The sequence below is a fragment of the Geotrypetes seraphini genome, chromosome 2 (genome assembly GCF_902459505.1).
Source record: "Geotrypetes seraphini chromosome 2, aGeoSer1.1, whole genome shotgun sequence".
Classification (NCBI taxonomy): Eukaryota; Metazoa; Chordata; class Amphibia; order Gymnophiona; family Dermophiidae; genus Geotrypetes; species Geotrypetes seraphini.
Genome location: NC_047085.1, coordinates 229,908,846 through 229,930,562, shown reverse-complemented (window position 1 = coordinate 229,930,562; position 21,717 = coordinate 229,908,846). Strand labels below are relative to the sequence as shown.

General features: G+C 44.6%; 1 protein-coding gene and 2 non-coding genes across 4 annotated transcripts in view; all 3 read right to left on the bottom strand.

The window, feature by feature from the left end:
* RPSA (ribosomal protein SA) overlaps positions 1-19,768 on the bottom strand; it is a 47,291-nt gene extending 27,523 nt beyond the window's left edge. The window contains exons 1-5 of one of the 2 annotated variants that reach the window (XM_033935137.1): positions 19,618-19,768; positions 13,130-13,297; positions 10,977-11,095; positions 4,335-4,580; positions 719-847 (exon numbers count right to left, since the gene is read on the bottom strand). In XM_033935137.1, the coding sequence (XP_033791028.1) occupies positions 719-847; positions 4,335-4,580; positions 10,977-11,095; positions 13,130-13,262 (627 nt within the window). In that variant the 5' untranslated portion in view covers positions 13,263-13,297; positions 19,618-19,768. The remainder of the gene's footprint in view (positions 1-718; positions 848-4,334; positions 4,581-10,976; positions 11,096-13,129; positions 13,298-19,617) is intronic. The other variant, XM_033935136.1, reaches the window with a different exon arrangement.
* On the bottom strand, positions 941-1,101 carry LOC117356150. Its single transcript, XR_004538581.1, has one exon. It is a non-coding gene; the product is annotated as a small nucleolar RNA SNORA62/SNORA6 family (small nucleolar RNA).
* LOC117356149 lies at positions 16,453-16,611 on the bottom strand. Its single transcript, XR_004538580.1, has one exon. It is a non-coding gene; the product is annotated as a small nucleolar RNA SNORA62/SNORA6 family (small nucleolar RNA).
* Positions 19,769-21,717: the final 1,949 nt, after the last annotated feature.

The window sequence follows — 21,717 nt, the reverse complement described above, 5'->3', positions numbered from 1 at the left end:
TCTTCAGTGCAAGATACATAGGATTACACAATTTTGAAGAGTGCACTGGTTGGTCATACTGCAACAAGATCCCCAAATATCTTTTTAACTGTTTGACCCACTGTTGTGTGCTGCAGTGAAAAGACCACTGAATACGGCACTGGATTACTGAGTAACTGCTTGGCACAGTGACAACAGCCAACTTTGACAAGCTTAAAGCCAGAGCCTGCTGATTACCAGGATAAGGAAGAGTCATTAGTCAACAGCTCCCCAACTGCCTAGTGATCTTACAACCAGTCAACTTCAGTACACTGATTAGCAATATTTAGGAATTGGTAAGTGCAAGTTTACCATGCATACTTGATGCGCATACCTAGAATATACGACTTGGGGTGTCAAACCAGGTTTTGGAAACGTTCAGCAATCTAAAAGACAAAGCTACAGACCTGCATGCCACTTGTGACCCGAGTCCATTCTTAAAAGCTCAGATGTACTTTGAAAGCCAAGTTGCTAGTGACGGTCACGCAAGGTAAGAGCCTGTACCACTGCGCTGCACAGTTTACAAAGACAGTGGCCTAGACAAGATGAGAGACATGAAGCAGATTGTGGCAGCAAAGGGGCCCAATAGCACTTTAGAATTGGGAATGCATTAGACTGAAGACCAGACAAAGGGTGAAAGAGGGAGGAAAGAGGACAACTGGATATGGACCTAGGACTGTATGTAGCAGCCCCTACTCACCTCTTCAGGATCCCTGTAGAAGTAAAGATCAGGCATAACTTCCCACGGATGCTCACGGGAGATGGTGCCACGCATACGCAGAACTTCACGTGCCAACATCCACCACATTAAGCCAACAGAATGGGCCCCCTGTAAGAGCAGCAGAATCAGAACACAAAGTAAGAGAACCAACAAAATGCACCTTCTTAGCAGGGAGTCTTGGCTGAAATTACTATTCCAGGAAAGTGTGGCATGGGCTACTATCAAACTCCACTCACTGGACCACACTAGCCCTTGTGGTGTTAGCGAAAACCCTGCCGCCATGTTACTATAGCACACTTCCGACACTCAAGAGTTCACCAACTGGAATCCAGCCTCAACTCTAAGCTTTAATCGTGTGCAAAAAAACTCCCCATAATGTGGGCTTGAAAAGGAATTATATATGTATGAATGAATGATTATGTATTGTTTGAGAGATTTCCTTTTTTTTCTTTTGAATTATTGGATACTAGTCTTTAAGCCCGTTACATTAACGGGTGCTAGAATAGATGTGTCTGTCTGTTTCTTTATCTCTCTCCTTGGCCGCTGTCTGTATCATTCTGTCTCCCCCTCCCCCCCCCCGAGCAAAGCTGTCTGCCCCCAGCACCCACCTCCCTCCCAAATGTCTCTCCATGGCCCTCTTCTGTCTTCCCCCCCAGAGCAAAGCTGTCTGTCCCCAGCATACCTCCCCCCAAAGCAGTCCCCTTTCCCTATCTCTCCATGGCCCCTTCTGTGTCCCCCCAGCACACCCCTCCCCCCCAAAGCAGCCCCCTATCCCTCTCCCTGTGTCTCCATGGCCCCTTTTGTCTTCCCCCCCCAAGAGCAAAGCTGTTTGCTCCAAGCACACCCCTCCCCCCCAAAGCAGCCCCCTTTCCTTCTCCCGCTGACTCTCTCTCTGGCCCCCTTTCTCTGTCTGTCTTTCTGTCCCTCTCTCTGCCCCTGTGTCTTTTTTTCTTTCTGTCTCCCTCCCTCCCGCTGTCTGTCTGTCATTTTTCCCCCATTTCCCTGTGCAGCGGCATAAGGAGTTAGGGAGTTTCTCAGGCTAGCAAACTGTCCTCTCCTCTCCCTCTCTAATACTCCTCCTATGCTTTCCTTTTCTGTTCTCTTCCTCCTTCACCATCCCCTCCTCTTTGTCCTCTCTCTCTCTGCTTCTCTCCTCCTCTGATTTTCTTCTACCTTGCCTCTCTTCCACCTTCTGATGCTCGTCTCTCCTGATTCCCCCCTCTGGTGCTGCCCGACCCGTGGCTGGCACCCATTGGATGCTGCGTGCGAGACCTGCCAGCGGCCGTATGCAAAGGGAAGCAGCCTTCTGTTGGAGGCTGTAGTCGGGAGTCAGCGCCGTTAAAGCTGGTGGTTCCGCTTAGAAAGAATCGCGCGCCTGTTTGAAAACTGTCACGCTGCTGGAGCCGGGACGGGACGGAGAGCAACCATTACCAATCCAGCGCATCTCTTCCCGTCTCCTCCCTGTGCGCGCACGCTCGCTCACAGGCCTCCCCTCCCCACCCCACCATCCTAACTCATACCCGAGGCCGTCCACCACCAACACCACTTCTGCAGCTCGCTCACGCTTCGATACCCCGTCCCCTCTGACGCGGGCCGCCTCGCTGGAAACAGGAAATGTTTGGGGGGGAGGGCTGGATAATCGGGGGAAACAACATTCAGAGGAGGGAGGCTGCGGGGCCTGTCGCAGATGGTCTCAAAGGCAAATGGAGAGAGAGGGAAGCAGCCGTATTGTGAGGTGGAGAGCAGGGAAGTTTTTCTGGTGTGCGAACACGCGGTGCGAGTGCGCATGTCTTTCAACAGGGAGCAGGACAGACCATAAGCCGCGCATGCGCACTTCCTGTGTGTTGCTACAGCTCACAGAAAACCGGAGCACACATAGGCAGTGCGCATGCGCGGCCTAGCGTTTTATTATATTAGATTGTAAGTATTCAAAATTATAATTAAAAAAAAAACAAAAAACTCCCCCCCACCCCTGGTTTCCGGCCTGTCTGACTTCCAAGCACAGCTACATGGAGTGCCTGTCCCAACCACACTAAGACTACTCAAGTAAAACTAATTACAGTACTACCATCTTTTTTTTTTGTTTGTTTCAATCATTTTTTATTAAATTTTTCAACCAATAAACACAGAACATACCCTCCACCCCAGAACAGCAATTGTCAAACCAAAACAAAAAAGATATGTTCAATTCAACAAACGACTACGTGCCCCGTGTGTCAAAGTAGTACAAAAAGGTAGCCAACAGTGTAGATATAAATTCACCTTTCTGGAGTCCAAGGGTCCAACAGCCTGACAATCCAATCCGGCCAACTGGATCATCAAAATCCACCAATGAGCTAAGGTGGGTGCAAGCGGTGTCAACTAACTTTGTAAGATCATCTTAATGCCCACATAAATCGCTTTATGTGTAAATGCAGTACAACCTGAGCACCACGGAACCATTGGAAAAAGTCAAAGAAAATAAAGAGCTAGGGTGTAGGGTTTAAGTACAGTTTCCAAAGGCAGCCAATCCACTGGAGGAGCTGACGTCAAAAGGTCAATATGGTGGGACAAATCCAGAACATATGACCCAAGGTGGCATGAGGGGGGGGTCAAACTTTTAAGACAAGCATCCATTGATATTAAGTGCGCTCTGAACGCCCGATTAGATGATTACCACCATCTTTAAGTAGATACAGTATTAGCAAAGAAAGAATGCATGCCTGTAAAGAGGATTCTGCATTCAGTACTGCATTATCATGCACCGAGGATGCATTTTAATACAGAAATTTAAATTCTAACAATATGTGACTCTCCCCTGACTTAATTGGAATTTTTTGCCTCAAGTTTTGAGAGCTGATCTTAACGCCACATCCAGACCAAGACCATTTCCATGCACCTGGAGTAATACAAGTACCAACTGCTCACTACATATTGTTGTATATTCTTCAAATATGGTGAAAAACTGATTCTATACCTCACATGTTAAACTCATGTTGAATTAGAATTTCTTATGGGAAGTCTCTGGCGCCTGCCTTTTCCTGCAGAGACAGACTGCCCAGGTATTGACTTTTGACTCAATACACCACTTACCACAAAATAATAAAGTTGTTTATAATATTAAAAACATGAAACAAAACCAAAATCAACTCGCTCTACAAGTATCAAATTGATCTCTAAACACTATACAAAAACTGAAACACTGATCTAGATCTAAAAATTAACTCAAATAATTTGGAAAAAAACCCCAACAAATTTCTGGGACATATCCTGAAGGTTTTCAAGCAAGGCATAAAAAACACCCAATGTTGGTATCTGAGACTTAATACACACTCTTGGCAGCACATTTTAATCAACCAGAGTCCAGTGAATTTGATACGAGTAGACCCACAGATAAAAAAAGTTGTCTGAATCCCATTAGCTTTTCAACAGCAAGCTAAAAAACTGAAAAGTAACGGAGAAAAATCTGCATGGTTCAGCTCTTTCAGCTTTTGACACTCTTCTCCTCCCTCCATTTTCACCTTGAAAAATTTGGATTACAGAGCATTTCTGCAGCAGTTAACATTTCACACAAGTGAGTTTTGAGGTGGGTTGATAGACTTCCTATGTTCCTTACCTTATTGTTGCAGGGGATGGCAATATCCACATAGCGCAAAGGAGAGTCTGTGTTGCACAGAGCGATAGTGGGGATGTTGACATACGAGGCCTCCGTCAGTGGTTGATGGTCTGCACGAGGGTCTGTGACCACTAGCAGACGGGGTTCCCTGAAAGCAGCCTGAATCTGGTTTGTGAAGGTGCCAGGGGTGAAGCGGCCAGCAATTGGAGTGGCACCAGAGGCAGACGCAAACTTCAGCACAGCACGCTATTGAGAGCATACAAAAGATTATAAAAATTGGTGATGTGAAAGGATAATTCTAACAGTACAGATAGGGGTAAGGACTCTTTAGTAGACTGATACATTTAGTGAATATGGTGCTTATGAATTGGGTAGTCTACAAAGTAGCCCAAAGACTCTGTGGTTATACTGGCATGACCCAAGGCATATAAGCTACCTTCAAATAGCTACTTTGTTGACCATTGCTCAGATCATTCAGAAGAATTTAGATAATCGGCCACTATTTTAAATCATCTCTACCAGACCAGAGGGATAATTTAGGTCAGAAAGGCATAATTTTTTTTTCCAATTCTTTATTCATTTTTTAAAAACTTACTCAGATACAACTCAGATATGTTAAAATCCATATCATAATTTATCCCCCCTCCCCCTAATCAAAAACATCCTTTAAAATCAAGAAAACCTACCATAAACCCCATTCTTTTATACCTTACTTTAATATTCAAACCAAAATACCCCCCTCTCCCCACCTTGGACATACATGTTTAAGGAGAAAAATAATATTCAATCATTACAATATTTTGTTAATGGTTCCCAAATCTCCTAAAATTCCCCTGTTATGTGGCTATTGTCCTTTCCATTTTATAAATGTGACAGAGTTCCACCAGAAACTGTAATTCAATCTCTCCCAGTTTTTCCAATTATTCGTAATCTGTTGTATGGCAACCCCTGTCATATGTAGAAGCCTGTTATTAGATATTTGGTTCTTGGCCCTCATTGACATGCTAAACAGTACAGTATCATACGATAATACCACTGGATTATCCAACATACAATTTATTTGACCCCATATTGATTTCCAAAAAGCAAGAATCAATGGACAATAGAATAACAAATGATCTAATGTCCCAGCTTAAGGCACAACTTAAATAATGCAGGTTAGTCTGGTTTTCCGATTTCAACAATGAATACATGAGATCCATTTCATGTAATGGAAGGAGAAATTAGGTTCTTACCTGCTAATTTTCTCTTTTAGTCTCTCCAAACCAGCACAGAATGTATGGTTTAGATTCCTCTGCCAGCAAGTGGAGTATGACGCATATTGACTTTTGGCAGTAGTACAAATGGGCTGTGCAGTCCTTATCTACAATCAGTCTGATGAATAGCCAAGCAGACACTTAACTAGGCTGAAACATACTTTACCATCTTCATGTGTGAGTAGAGTCGGTAAGTGTCCAGATCAGACACCGATTAGAACAAGAACCTTCAAAACGTCCCCACAGTTTGTCAGCTAAACCAGCCAAACCAAACGCCACTCTAACCTAGACAAAATATTGCAGAAAAAAACCCGTATTCTTCGCGAAAAATACATATTAAAATGACAGGGCAGGGTCTGTAGGAACTAAAGGAAAGAAAATTAGCAGTTAAGAACTTAATTTCTCCTTTCGCGTTCTAGACTGGCACAGAACAGATGGGATATACAAAAGCAGTACTCATCATGGGTGGGTCCCCCGAAGGGCTGCCACAAGAACACACTCACTGAACACTGCGTCCCAACACACCTGAATGTCCACACGGTAGTGGCGAACAAAAGAATGGAGAGAAAAGGAGAGAAAACCAAACCACAGCTTTACAGATATCCAGAGGCACAAGAGAAGACAACTCAAGAAACTGCCTGACCCTAAGTGGAATGAGCTTTGAGAAAATCTGGAACAGGTTTCTTTTGAAGAAGATATGCCGAAGCGATAGCCTACTTGATCCAGCGCACAATTATAGACTTGGAAACACCGGCCCTTTTACGAGGACCCAACAGAACAAAAAGATGATCTAACTGCCAGAACTCCTGGGTCCACTGAATAGAAGTATGAAGGACCCTAAGGACATCCAATTTGTTCAACTGTCTCTGCTCCAAAGAGCCCTCCCAACTACCCAAGATCGGAACGGCAACAGAATGGTTGACATGAAAAGGCGAAACAACTTTTGGAAGAAAGAGGGGGGGGGAACCGGCTGCAGCACAACCTGCTTCCTTACAGAACTCCAGGAAGGGAGGCCTACACGAAAAGTCCTGCAGTGCAGAAACATGCTTCACAGAAGTACAGTAATGGCTACCAGGAACATAGCCTTAAGAGTAAGGTCCTTCAACATGCAGGAATCAAGAGGCTCATAAGGAGGACAGATTAACCACAGAAAGAACCAGATTGAGATCCTAACCAGGAACTTAAGGACGAATGGGAGGTTGGAGCAATTTTGCCATTCTCAAGAAACGAATCATATCCGGAGAAGAGGCCAAACGCCGACCATGTAACAGACCACCAAAAGACAAGGCTACAATCTGAACCCAGAGGAAGGACCCAGTAAAGCCCCATTCCTGAATAAATGTGCACATAAGCCCAAGAGGTGGAAAGTCTCTGAGAACCTAAGAGAGTGGAGATCAAGCTGTTGCGAAGAACTACTCTGCCACTAGTGGCCACGGAGGAAAAATATACAGCAAGCTGTCCATCATCCAAGCCTACACCAGAGCATCCAAATCCTCGGCATGGCAATCCCTGCGCTGACAGAAGAACCTCTGTACTTTGGCGATGACCCTCATGGCCATGAAGTCCTTGACCGGCTGGCCCCATGACTGAACAATTACCTCGAAGGCTTCCAGCCCAAGACACCACTCACCAGGATCCAGCAAATGACGACTGAGGAAGTCCGCCTGGACATTGTCCATTCTCGCTATGTGGGAAGCCAAAATGTCCAGGAGATGAGCCTCTGCCCATTCCATGAGCAAAGATGCTTCCTGCGCCACCAGATGACTCTTGGCTCCCCCGACAATTGTCATAAGCCACCGCCATAGCATTGTCAGAGAATCCAAACCAACTTGCCCTCCAGCAATGACTGGAAAGCTACCAACTCCAACCAAATGGCTCTGGTCTCCAGAACATTGATTGACCATGACATTTCCACCGGTGACCAGTTGACATGAGCTGAGCAACAGAGGCATTGAGCTCCCCAACCAAGGAGAATGGTGTCTGTAATAAGCACTGTCCAGTGGGGCTGATCTAGACTCACACCCTGAACCATATTGGAAGACTATAGCCAACAGCGCAGGTTGCGACGAACTAACCCTCGAAGAGGGACAGGAGAGTACAGATTGTGAATCTGCGGTGACCACCACTGAAGAAGCACATACTTTTTTTTCCCAATTCTTTATTCATTTTTACATCTTACATCAAGTGTACAATAATACGTCAATTGATTCATACATATCACTTGAATTTATTTTCTAGTATCATCTTCAATATATAAATTAAACCCTTTCCCACCCTCCCTTTCCACAAATATTATGAAGAAGCACATACTGAAAGGGAACATGTGAGCCTGAGCCCACCTGACTACCTCCAGTGAGGCCATCATCGACCCCAAGACCTGCAGAAAATCCTGCGTCCAAGAGCAACAACAATCCATCAGGGAGCGAAATCTGTGACTGCAATTTCAACACCCAGGACTTGTGAAGGAATAGTCTCCCTCAAGCTGGTGTCGAAGAGAACTCAGAGATAGTCCAAGTGCTGAGATGGAGTCAACTGGCTCTTGGACAGGTTTACCACTCAGACTAACTACTATAGAAACTCCACAACCCAAGTCATGACCCGAGAGTTCTCCTGAAAAAGACTTCATTCAAATCAACCAGTCATTCAGATAATGAACCAGAATGCCCTCCTTGTGCAAGGCCGCCACCACCACTACCATAATTTTGGTGCAAGTCCACGATGCCGTAGCCAGACCAAAAGAAAGCACAAAAATGGTGCTCTTCCAAAATTGCAAGAATTACATACTTCAGGGTTTCCATGCAAAAAGATGTAATCAGGAGTGCCCCGTTGACACCTTTCAGATCCAAATGGGCTGAAACTACCCCTTTTTTTGGGCACCCAGAGTAAATGGAATACCTCCCGGTGCATCTCCCGAGGAAGCACCGGGACAACCGCTCTGAGGTCCAGCAACCTTTGCAGCGTCTGACAAAACGCCTGCTTCTTCCAAGTTGCTTGACGAGAAGAAAGGAAACGATCTGGTAGCTGGTAAGGGCCAGTAAAATTCTAGAGCACAGCCATCCTAAATCACATCTAGGACTCCACTGATCTGTTGTAATCTCGGCCCACCCCCAGTAAAACTCCCATAACTAGGCTCCCACCGGAACCGGGGGGAAGGACCCACAGCGAGTCACTGGACAAGACGGGTGGAGAAGGAACAACGGGTGGAGTCCCCTCGACAGGCTCCCCGAAAGAGCTGCATGCACTGGGGGGAAAAAAAAAGTGATCTCTGGAAGGAAAGGGGGCCAAGCCTAGGTCAGGGCAGTACCTATGAAAATCACGCAAATGCCCACAGATGGCTCTACCTTACGAGGTCAGTCCTCCAGAAGCCGATGCACCTTAAAGAGTCACTCAAGGCCTGAACAAGCTTATCCAACTCCTCCCCAAAGAGGAAAGCACCCCGAAAAGGAAATTTACTGAGCTTAGACTTAAGAGGCCGCATCTTCCGACCAACCCTGAAGTCATAGGGTACGGTGAGTAGCTACTTTGAGGGCCATGGACTTGTCTGATGCCCACAACATACATGGCATCAGAGAAATATAAAGCGCCAAGCTCAATCTTAGCCACCTCTTGGTCAAGGATCTGATCACTGTCACATAATCACTGCATGGACAGCCAAGGCAGTCACGACAAAACTATGTACAAGAAAAGACTCTTTGTCTTATGGTCCTGAGAGTCCTTCAGGGCTGAACCGTCCTCAACTGGTACATTATGCCTACAACGATAACAGATACCACCAAATCAACTACAGGAGACTTAAAGGTATCCCTATCAGGAATGGGATAAAGCCTGGCCATGTACTGCACCAAGCGAAAATGCGCGCCGAGTCTTCCACTGTGCATGCACCACATCCTGAATATCCTGATGCATAGGAAAGGAATGGGATGCCAGATACCCTGAAGCAGAGGGTCCATAACTCGAGGAGGGGTCCTTAGCTTCCTCCTCAAAGTGCAAAACCTAAGACACCTGGGGATCACGAACAGATTGGAGAGGGTTATCATGCCACTGTACCGGGCCATGGTGCGCCCTCACCTGGAGTACTGCATCCAGCACTGGTTGCCATACATGAAGGACACGGTACTACTCAAAAGGGTCCAGAGAAGAGCAACTAAAATGGTTAAGGGGCTGGAGGAGTTGCCTTACAGCGAAAGATTAGAGAAACTGGGCCTCTTCTCCCTCAAACAGAGGAGACTGAGAGGGGACATGATCGAAACATTCAAGGTACTGCCTCCGGAAGAGCGTTCTGTTTTCTACCACTCTCTGGGTGAAGAACTTCCTTAAGTTTGTACGGAATCTATCCCCTTTTAACTTTAGAGTGCGCCCTCTTGTTCTCTCTACCTTGGAGAGGGTGAACAACCTGTCTTTATCTACTAAGTCTATTCCCTTCATTATCAATCTTCAAATTCCTTCTGTTCACGCAGTTCATTATGAATTAACTAGTTTTCTGTGTTTCACCATCCCTCTGGAATTCTCTTCCAAATATAGTACGTCTTGAATCAACTTACTTGAAATTTAGAAGTCTTTTAAAAAGGATTTATCTTGATGGATCATGTGACACCATGGCACAGCGAAGACACTGATCAGTGTGTCTCTTGCCGTTCTAATATCTCTATTTGGTGATTTTTTTTTATTCACTCTTCACGGGTCCCAGTCAATGAGCTTTGCCTGGGTTAGATGTTCTCTCAGGGTTTCCGCAGCTGGCACTGTGCTTGTTGCAGGTTTCTGACAAAGACGCAGTGAGACCCAGAAACGTGCAACAAGCTCACTACACTCATTTTACCTTTCTCCTCAAATTACATCACTGGCTCCCTATCCATCTCTGCAAACAATTCAAACTCCTATTCCTAACCTACAAGTCTGTTCATGCCACAGCCCCTCAGTATCTCTTCTATCTCTCCTTATACACTTCCCCGAGAACTCTATTCCTCAGATTATCTGCTTTTCCTTTCTCCTCCATCGCCAATTCCAGATTTTGTTCCTTTAATCTAGCTGCCTGGAATAAACTACCTGAATTTGTCCGTCACATCCCTTCCCCTTGTTTAAAAGTAGACTGAAAACCCAAATCCTCCAGAACATTTACTCTTTTCTACAATTACTTTCTGTAGCCCCAACATTAAGAATCATGCTTCCTATCCTTGAAAAAGGTACTCGTGTGCCGAAACACTAGCCGTGTGGAGTCCAAATGAATAAAGACTTCTGCTAGACAGAATACACCCTGGTTGACAGCATCTCTTCATGACTTTGTGTTTGACTTTGCTCGTCATGGAGATATCCTTCTGGTTTTCCTATCCTTTTCAAGCACCCTGTGTACTCTGAAGGCAAGGGATTACTATAGCAGCCCAAACCTTACCTGCCCAGTGTTCCTGGAAGAGATAACACACACATCTGCTGGGTTCTCTATGGAAACAATAGCACGGGCAGCTAGAAGCAGCTTCTCCCAGGTGCGCTTCAGGTTGATGATGTAAATACCTACGAGTCAGTGAGAAGTGATCAGAAGCATAACTGCAGGCGTCACCACCCTCACCAATCAGGAATACTCAAGCAGCAGCCTTATTTGCGCACACACAAGACAATTCTGTCTAATCTTCAAAGTGGGGCTCATTTTAGGGAATATTTAGGTAACGGATGCCAGTTAATATTCTTTAGGAAGTAGGGAAAAAGATTTACTTGCCACTCGCTCATTCTTTTCATTATAGAATCTATTTGAGACATTGCTTTTCAGAACAGAAGTTATTCACCAAGCATCAGCTAAGGAAAAAAAATGTACCAGAATACCATCTAATCAAGGTTCCTCAACCAAAACCTGGCTCCTATCAAACTCAATAGAATTCCCTCCCCCCTCAAAAAAAAAAAAAAAAAAAAAGCCCTTAAAAATTAATATTCTGCTCCTTAATTCCCCACTCCCACCCACACCCCTTATCCTAAATCCAATGTCAACTAGCTCTGTTTATTTCTCCTTTGGATCAAATATTCATCATCAATAACCCCTAAAACTCAGCCTTTCTCCATTCATGCAGTCGTGGTTTGCTTAGGTTTGCTTTGGGCCTAGTGCCATGGTCCATAGAACCCTCTTCAAGATCCAGTACAGAACTAGGATTCTGGTTAAGCAGCTTGCAAGACTTACTCATCTGGAGGAGTGATAGTGAACACTGCCATGCAATGACCTGGGTATAATTCCCAGGTCATAAGAACATAAGAATAGCCTTACTGGATCAGACTAATGGTCCATCAAGCCTAGTAGCCTGTTCTCACGGTGGCCAATCCAGGTGCTGACAGGACAAAAATGTGCGGGACAAAGCCGCATCGACATTAGAGAGCAGACAATTGAGCGCAAGACTCCAGTGCGCCGCCATATTTAAAAGAGCTATGAGGGTGTGTGTGAGGGGGGTGTGGGGGTACAACTCCCCACATTATACAGAAAACTTAACTTCCCCTAAAAAATAGGGAAAAGTTGTTTCCACTATAATAGGGGGTTCCAACTCCCCAAACTCCTCTCCTCCAACAGCAGCGCAAACACTATTAAGTAAACTGGGGGGGTTCCCCCTCACACTTCCTGTCAGAGCTCTTTAAAATTAACTTTTACGGCAGTGTGCTGGAGTCTTGCACTCAATTGTCTGCTCTCTAATGTCAGCGTGGCTTTGTCCCGCTCACTTACGACCGTGAACCATCCAGGTCACTAGTACCTGGCCAAAACCTAAGGAATAGCAATATTACAGGTCAGGTCTACTATTTCTAGGCTGGCTAGGTATACTTTACAGGACGTGCACACAAGCAACCACTCAATGGCAGTTGGGAATAAGTTATCTGCATTCTGGAGTCAAAGTTTGTGCTCCCTCTATGGGGGAGCTGCTGTAGGACAGATATAAATAGGGGACAATTATATAGCTAGGTATGATCATCACAGCAGTATCACTTTACAATGGACTTCTAGCTCAACTGCAACAAGTCTAAGGAAATCCCAAGCCAAAAAAAGTATCACTTTCCTGGCTCTGCTTAGTGGATTTTTAAATTATATAGACAATTTGCAAAGAGACTAGAATACACTGCAGTCCTTTGGAAGATAATGCTTCATTTGTGGCCAAAATATACTTCAAAACCTAAGTGTTAACAGAATGTCATGCATTTGCTACAGGACTCTTCAGACACTCAAAACCCCTGGCCAAATGCTGAGTGAGCTTTGACCATGTGCTTTAGACTCACATTGCCAGTCTCAATTCTCAAACCTCTATCCCCAAGGTATCCATCTCACAAAATAACCCTCAGACAAGCTCAAACATTCCCTACCTCATTCAGGCTTCCAGTCCCCACTATTGCAGTCCCACCCTCCCCCAACAAAGAAAAATATAAACATCTGTGCATGCATTATTACATCTTACAAAATTTTTGTGGTGGAAATTTTCACCCTCCCTTTGACTGCTCTGTATTCTACCCTATCCTTTCATAACTAACTGGCTTAGTGGTGTGTTTTTTTTTTGTCATGCTTCTTGCCCTCCCATCACACACCATCACTTTTCCTTTTGTAGATATACTGTTCCATTTGGAAATCAAGGTTAGTGCCTCCTAAGTGGGTTCCAGCAGCAAGGAACTTGAGGACATCCTCCTCCTTCATCTGCAGGACCTCGAGACCTCCGGACATTGTGAATGTTTCCCTTTAAAGCAACGACGGGTAACCTGCAAAACCAACAAGAACAGTAAGAACTGTCAAACAGCACTGGAATTATTGTATTGGCATTTCAAATTATGCTGAAACATGTAAGCCATACAAGTTGATTGAAAGTCAAAGATCAGTCAAAACTACAGTCTTATTCTGTTAGGAATATGAATGTCTGGAATAATCCTTAGAAAAAAAACCCCAAAACTAATCGACTGAAAACTGCTGTGTTGACAAGGAGGTGATACTGAAATCCAGCTCACAGTGGGCAAATGGCCCTATCAGAACTAGCACCATTTTAGGAATTCCTAAAGAAAGAAAGGAAGATTATGTACTTGCCTTGTTAATCTTCTTTTGAAGAGATAGAAACATCAGTCTTGAGCCTTTGGGTTTATGCACCTTCACCCGCAGGGTGTGTGTGTGTGTGTGTAGAGCCTCATTTGCATTTTTCTTCTCTTCCTCCCTTCTCCCTGGGCTGTCCTGTCCTCTCTCAGCTCGTAACAAAGCAGGGAGGGAGACTTGTTTGCTCTTCTACTCTTAACAGAACATATAACGTTAATAATGAACACTTATGAGGGTAGTAGGGACAAAGAGGATATCTTAGTTCACTAACGTTAGTTATGTGTGACGTGTGCAAGGTGCAAAAACAGGCTTCACCTATGATCTTGATATTTTTATTACTGGGTATTCTTTACACTGTTGTACATCTTTACTAATTTGTACTTCATTGTCCTATAAATAAATTAGGAAAAAAAAACCAAAATGATGATACTTTATAACCCATAATGACATGGAACACAGGCCACCTACTTGATTGGAGCCTGCACTAACAGTTTCTTCAGATAGGTGAGCTTTTATCTCAGCTCTTGCTAGAGGCTAAGGAGAAGAAGCAAACTGTCCAGAGCTACACAGAAATCTGAGACAGAATGAAAGGTCAAGAATCATCTGACAGGGCAGGCTTCAAGACTGAAGTTCCTATCTCAGGAACAAGGTAGATACATATAGTAATCTTCCTTTCTAGTTCAATAAAAATGTCAAGTCTTGAACCAGAGGGATGTATCAAAGCAGTCCTTGGAATCTAGGGCAAGACAGGTGAACCTGCTGACAACAGAAGCTCTGAAAGCAATATCCAATTTTGCCACTACATCTACCCTGTAAAATTCTGTAGAAGTATAGAGACCTGCAATTTTTTACTCAGAGAGCCCACCGTTAGGCCTTTTTCAAGCCTTTCTTGAAGAAGTGCAAGCACCAGATCCTCGTTCTGTTGTGCATACCAGCTTTGGAAACTCTTCCAGGCCTTTGTGTAGGCTTGACAGTGTTGTGTGCTTCTTGGAAATCAGGCGAGTGGCAATGACTACTTCCAAATAGCCTTTGTGGATGAATGCTGAGCACTCAAGTGGTGTGGGTTTGTTTTGTGTATGAGGTTTTACCCAGCGTGTTTGTGATCCCTGAGGCAGGCGTTTTGTATGCTGAAACATAGTGCTGTGTCAGATCTGAACTTTCGTGGACTTCATATAATAAACCGATTTACTTATTCATTCTCCTGGCTCTTCATTGAAGATCCATTGTCCAATCTCACTTCTCCTTGGTTTGTTACTCTTCCGTGGGTCATTCCTTTGTTGGCCCACATAGACCAGATCCAAATACCACAGCCCTCTCAGCCAGGCTGACGTCACCAGGGCTACCAGTCCCCGTTAGGCAGAGTCTTCACAGGACTGTCTAATCATGGGTTATAGAGGGAAGGCATACAGCAGCCCCTTCCAGGGCTATGGTTGCACCAGAGCGTCAAAGCTGTCACTTTGTGGCTAATATCTTCAGCTAAAGAACCGAGCTGCTTTTTTGCTGGACGCTGATACCATGAGATTTTCCGACACCCCTCCCCCCCGCGACTTATGATGGTGTTGAATGCCTCCTGAGAATGCATTCTCTAGAATATAGGGTCTGGTGGCTAAGAAAATCCTCCCTCCCCTGATTTTGTTTATGGATTATCAGCCCTGTACTCAATGTGCCATGGTGTATAGGAGCTGCCTAAGGCAATCCTAGAAACCAGACTGCTTGCTTCTTCCAACTGCCTCTCAGTCCTTCTCAGTAGGACAGAGATCTTAACACCCACCGAAACTTGCATACCAGGGGGAGAAACAGTCTGCCCCGATCCTGGAGAACTGCCATGGAGCAGTTCAGCCTGCACTCAAGCCCAATGTGAACAGAACCTGAGCTCCCGGATTGTTAGTGCAGGCCCGCCAAGTGAGTGCACTGCAAAGCAGTCTGCCCCTTGGCTACAGACTTCTAACCTGAAAGGCTGTGGTCTCCCGCAGCTAGAGATGTCCTGAGACCAGGAGCCTCTACAGCACCAAAAAGCTTCTTGAACAGATGATAAAATTATGATAAAAAGAAAGAGAAAGAACCACGAGAACAAATAGGCTCCTACCACCTCACACTGAGAAAGAATAACTGAAGAGTATAAGACAGCCCAGTGAGAAAGGAGGTGGAGCAGAAAAATGCAAACAAGGCTCTACACTCCTCCCTCCACAGATGAAGGTGCATAATAAACCCACTGGTCCAAGACTGATGTTCCTATTGAACTAGAACAAAGGTTAATTGTGCATAGAAACTGAACTATCACAGCAGTTGTTTCCCCCTAAACCAGAGCCAAGACATGTGAAGGAATATTACGATGCCGTTACAATGTGGATAAATGACTACTTTCCAGTGCTGTCACACACCTGTATTACTAAACTCACAAAAAAATTACTACTATTTCTAGGGTACCACCAACTTCCTACTTATATACAGTACTCTTATGCAAGTCCATTAATATCAGCACTACAGATGTATACCAAAGTGCTAACCAGTGCAGTACAGAGGAGTGAAGGAACAATGCTAGCAAAATTAGGACATGCATACTCAACATGGTACCCATGGCCAATTTCACCAGACTACTCCCATGCCACCCATACCCAACAATCTTAAAACGTTCAGCCCATCTTTTCTATCACAGATGTCCTGGCAAAGGGAAATATGGGTGGAGAGTTCAAAGGCCAGACAAAATTTGTGCAAAATTAATAATCTGATAGCTCTTTCCAGAAACACAAAGCAGAGTAGACCCTGAAAAAAGTAAAACATGGAAATATTACAAACACATTGTTTTAGATTTCTCATATTCTCCATAGCCTGAAACTGTAGCATGAATTACCATCATACACCACTCACTGGACCATCATGGTCCTTGTGGTGTTAGCAAAAATCCAGCCATGTTATTATAGCACACTTCCTACACTTAAGAGTTCACTGGCTGGAGGACCAACCTCATCTCCAAGCTCTAACAGTGTGCAGAACTCAACTGAAGTCAATAATGCAGTGACCTCATTCTCAAGCCTTCAAATCTCTACAGAAACTACCATCAACTAGATTTCACCACAACTGACATCAATCCCTTCTCAATGAAGAGAATAACTAGACAGACCTCTATGATGGGGACAGCAGTCCAGATACAAGCGTTGTGAGGAAAGATGTTGAACACACAGCAGTGGATGATCCAAAGTAACCTTTATTAAGTAGCAGCAAGATGTGAGTTGCATAGACTCGATACTGACAGTGTTTCGGCAATTCTACCTTTGTCAAGTCTCTCAACAGAATAAATTTACTGTATATTTTGTAAGTGGTGTTGCAATTCACATTCGTAAACCTTAAAGCAGTTATGAAAATCCACTGCAACGGTGCACATGACGGCTCTTTCTCTTGTGACACTTGTCAGCGGATTTTCATAACTACAAGATTTACAAATGTGAATTGCAACATCACCTACAAATATTATCGTACATTTATTCTGTTGAGAGACTCTCAACAAAGGCAGAATTGCTGAAACACTGTCAATGTCAAGTCTATGCAATTCACATTATGCTGCTACTGAAGTTTGCTTTGGATCGTCCACTGCTGTGTGTTCCGACATCTTTTCCTCACAGCTCTAGCAATCCCTTCTCACCACCCCTTATGCATTTAAGCCAAAGCCCTGTATCTAAGTTGAAAGCCAACTGAAGACAGTAGCCTATTATATTATACAAGGTGTAGCTTGAATTAATATTCATGTAGATCCAATGTCACAATTTTTCCTCTCCAGATGTACAGTATACCCCTTTGTCCTGATGCAAAAATCCAGGAGAAACAATCCTTGGTCACACACTAGTCCTGATGCAAAAATCCAGGAGAAACAATCCTTGGTCACACACTAGGAAAGAAACTGTCTTGAGTTTCACGTGGCAGTGAGACTTCCAAAGCAGCAAGTCAGATGAGCAGATTTAATACTACATCCTTGTTTCTAACCACAAGATAACCCTGCAATCTTCTGGGACTCAAAAAAGTGATAAAGATTTCAAAGGCTAAAACAAAACAACAAAAACAGGAAGAATAGTTATAATGAGCACAAAATCCAGTGTGTGTGTGTGTGACACAGGGGATGGGGGGAAGGCAGAGTATAAAGTCAGGAGCAGGTTCAAAAGATGGCAAAGTGTGAACCTGGCCAGATAAATTCATCAAGTATGTCAATCATCAAGACAGCTATAAGTCCATCTAGTTTGCTGTTTTATTCTCGTAGTTTGAGTAATCTGTTACAGCAGCTAGTTGAAATCACATTCTAGCACCTCATCTTGAGCAAATTACTTAACCCTCCAATATTTCAGCTACATAGACTATAAGAAACATGACAGCAAATAAAAGCCAAATGGCCCATCCAGTCTGCCTCTCCCCAAGATATCCGAGAGCAGGAAAATAGACACAAGTACCCAAACTTAACTCATCTTGAACTACAACTGGAAAAAGAAAGGGAATGAACTAAACCCAAAATATCACCCCATTTGATAAAGATGACAGTGCTAGGATGAGGACAAGTGTAGTCTGTTCCTCTAAAGCTGATGCTTTAAATTGGTTAGTCTAAATAGGTGCCAGGTGCTTCTTTTTATGTCAAATAGAGAGGATTCCTGGGTATATCCCAGGCCTTCCTTGCCACACTGTTTCTCTATGTTCACTACTACTCCCCTAGTCATTAGCTATGTTAATAGGGCTGTTAATTAATCACCAATAATGCATGTGATTTACAAGCACCTTGTAAGCATTAATGTTAATTTTAATTCTTATCATAAGAGGTAATGGGAGCATATCCATTCCCTGCTGAGGCTTGCCCCCCCTCCTAAGAAACATTCACTTCATACTTGAAGACAATCCTATAACCCCTCTTCCCCAGCCTACCTTAAGGATGCCTTGGCAGTCTAGGATAGGATAGGCAAAAAACCCCAAACAAACAAAAAAAAAATGTCCTGTCACTCTTGCCCATGCTGTTCTGAGTTCAAGATGACAGCTGTGACCTGACCCAATAGTACCATGAAACTACCACTACTAGTTACAGCCAGTTTTTAACTTGGAGCCACCAATTGCAAAGATCAAGAGGATTTCTCTGGGAGTGTCTATCTGAACCTACACCACCCTAGTATCTAAGATTTGTGAAGAGGGTCTTCAGGATGAGATGGATGCTCTTGCAAAAGGAGCTTCTCGAGGGGAAGGGTTGCACGGATGCACATAATTACACCCCTCCCCCCCCCAATATTCAGTCTGCTACCCAATTAGTTAAGCTAGTGGGTTGAGTATCACTTCTATTCAGTTCACATCCGAGATAGGAAGGGATATTCAGCAACGCTACTGTGTGACGGCAATTAAAAAATACCATTACATACAATCAAGATGTTTGATCATGTGATTGCAATTATTAAAGATTGTTTTTTAATTCACGGAGCATGGATTTTAGATGCAAAAAAATAATAAGCTGCAAGTTGTATTTCACACTCAACGAAGCATTGTGTGTGGGAGAGAACGGAGCACAACAGACACTGGAAGACAATGGCCGAAACCACAATCCGAACTCTCCTCCCCCAGCCTGACGTCATCACACCACGCTGACCGCTGGGCCTATCCGAAAACCCCACAAAGCCAGAAGCCCATCAGTGCCACCTACGAGCATCAGGGGTTTTTTTTTTTTTGCTTGTTTAAGGGAAGCTGTGGATAATGTTTCTTCCCATAAATCACTAAGGGTCCCTTTTACAAAGCCTTGGCAGCGATTCTCCCGCGGCAAATGCGCCGTAGTCCACAGGAACGGGCTTCGGTGCATTTGCCGCAGTCGAATCGCTTTGTAAAAAGAGACCGTATCAAATAAACCGGACGCGAAGGACTTTGTCTTTTTCAAAACACTTTAAAAAAACATTCAAAATTAGTCAAAGCACCGTAGCTAAGACTACTAGATCTAGAAAAACAACAAGAACCAATTAAAAACCACCACCACTCCTCCTGCACTCACAAAAAAAAGCCAACGCCGTATGGAGCTCTCGCTCGGTATGGAAAGAAAAGAGGGCCTCGCGCCGATGTGACGTCTATAAATACTCTTTCCGTAGACCAATCGCAGAGCGCTTCCGGCAAACAGGAACCTTCTACTTTAACCCAGAAGAGGGGAGAGAATTTCGTGATCCAATGAGAAGTTCGCGGCAGCCATCGTCTCGTGCTATAACATGGGGAAAGCGACGCCATCTTTGATTTGGGCATTAAAAAAACGCCGCCCTACGGTAGGTATATGAAACGTCAGCCCTCACTTTTAAATGTGCAGCGGAACCGTTCTCTACACGTGACTGCGTCCTGCTCGTGTGATTTGAAGGTGACGGGATTGACAACTTTGGATTAAAAAATTATAGGGCGAAGTGTTGTATCTGATTGTTTTTACAAGAAAGACTGACTTCCAAGCAGGGATACATAACGTGACTGTTCATTTTTCCCTCAAAATGGGACAGGAACCCCCCCAGAACCCGTTAAATATAGTGCAAAATATAGATAGCAGATATAAATTCTCAAAACTAACATATTTTGATCACTAAATTTAAAATAAAATCATGTTTTCTACTTTGTTGTCTGTTGATTTCATGAGTCTCTGGTTGTACTTCTTTCTGACTGTGCATCCTTTCATCTTTCTTTCTCTCTCCCTGCCCTCCCCCCCCCCCCCAAGTCACCGACTCCAAGCCACTGCCGCTGACACAGCAACAGGCCAGGTGCATGCAATGACTGCATAAGCCGCCCCCCCCCCCCCCCCCACGACGTCAATTCTGACGTTGGAGAGGAAAGCTGGCCCGGAACTTCCTCTCTGACGTCAGAATTGACGTCTGGGGGAGGGTGGGGGAAGACTTGTGCAGTCGCTGCACTCGCCTGATCTGTTGCTGCATTGGCGTTGGGGAAGCTGGACTCTCTTGCTAACCTCCCATCCACCCAAAAGAATCCCGGGCTCCACGATCGCCAGTCCCATTGTTCCCACACACAGCTTCTTTCTGAAAACGGGACATTTTGGCATTCCAAAGCTGTGTGTGGGGACAACGGAACAAACGATCTAAAAATGGGACGATCCTGTTCAAAACGGGACATATGGTCACATTAGGGATACAGGATTGAAGTTCACTTTAGTCAATGTCAAAATAACATGGAGCCCTCGTATTTATTGCCACTAGGGACACTGCTTTTCCTCTTACTAAAGGCAACATGAGGCAGCCAGGTGGGGCATTTTGTTAAAGTGGGCAGGGTCAGGAGTATGTATTTATTTATCTATTTATTTTAAACATGTATAAACCGCTTAAAATCTAAGCAGTGTTGGCCGATTCACTTCGGTAAAGTGATTCATTGTCTGACATACCTCTAGGCCTCCTAAAGCAGCAGCAACACTCTGAGTGGGCTGCTTATGGCCTGCCCCGCCAGGGCTTCCCTCTGACACATCATCAGTGATGTCACTAATGATGCAGCAGAGGGAAGCCCTGGTGGGACAGGCTATGAGCAGCCTGTTTACTGCACTGCTTTTTCAATGCCAGCTTCCGTCATACTACTGTTGCTGCTTGAGGAGGCCTGGAGTATGTCAGATATCACAGTGGGAGGGTCAGTGGGGTGCTATTGCACAGGGAGATGGGAAGGAATGATGGAAAGCTGCTGCACAGGGGAATGGGTGAGAGGGGAGGAAAGCTGTTGCACATGGGAGAGAGGAAGAAATGTTGGGGTGGAGAGAGGAAACAAAGAGGTAGAAAGGGAGAAATCCTGCAAATTGTGGAGGGGAGGGAGACTTGCATGGAGAAGAGAGAGGGATAAATGTTGTATATAGGGTGAAGGGCAGGGAGAGATGGGGCATGGGGAGATAATGGAAGATTAGGTTTTCACCTTCAATAATCTTCTGTTAGATCCTGGAGGATTCTGTACGCTATGTGTTCAATGCCCTCCCGCAATCCGGGAGTTGCAGAAATCCAAACACGTTTCTGAGCACATGTTTCTCCCCAAAGCCAAGCAACACACCTGAACAAATTCAAGACAAGAAAGTGGGTACTGGAGTAGCTCCCCAGCAACATAAACAATTTGTGAACTGGTCTGCCCTGCAAGC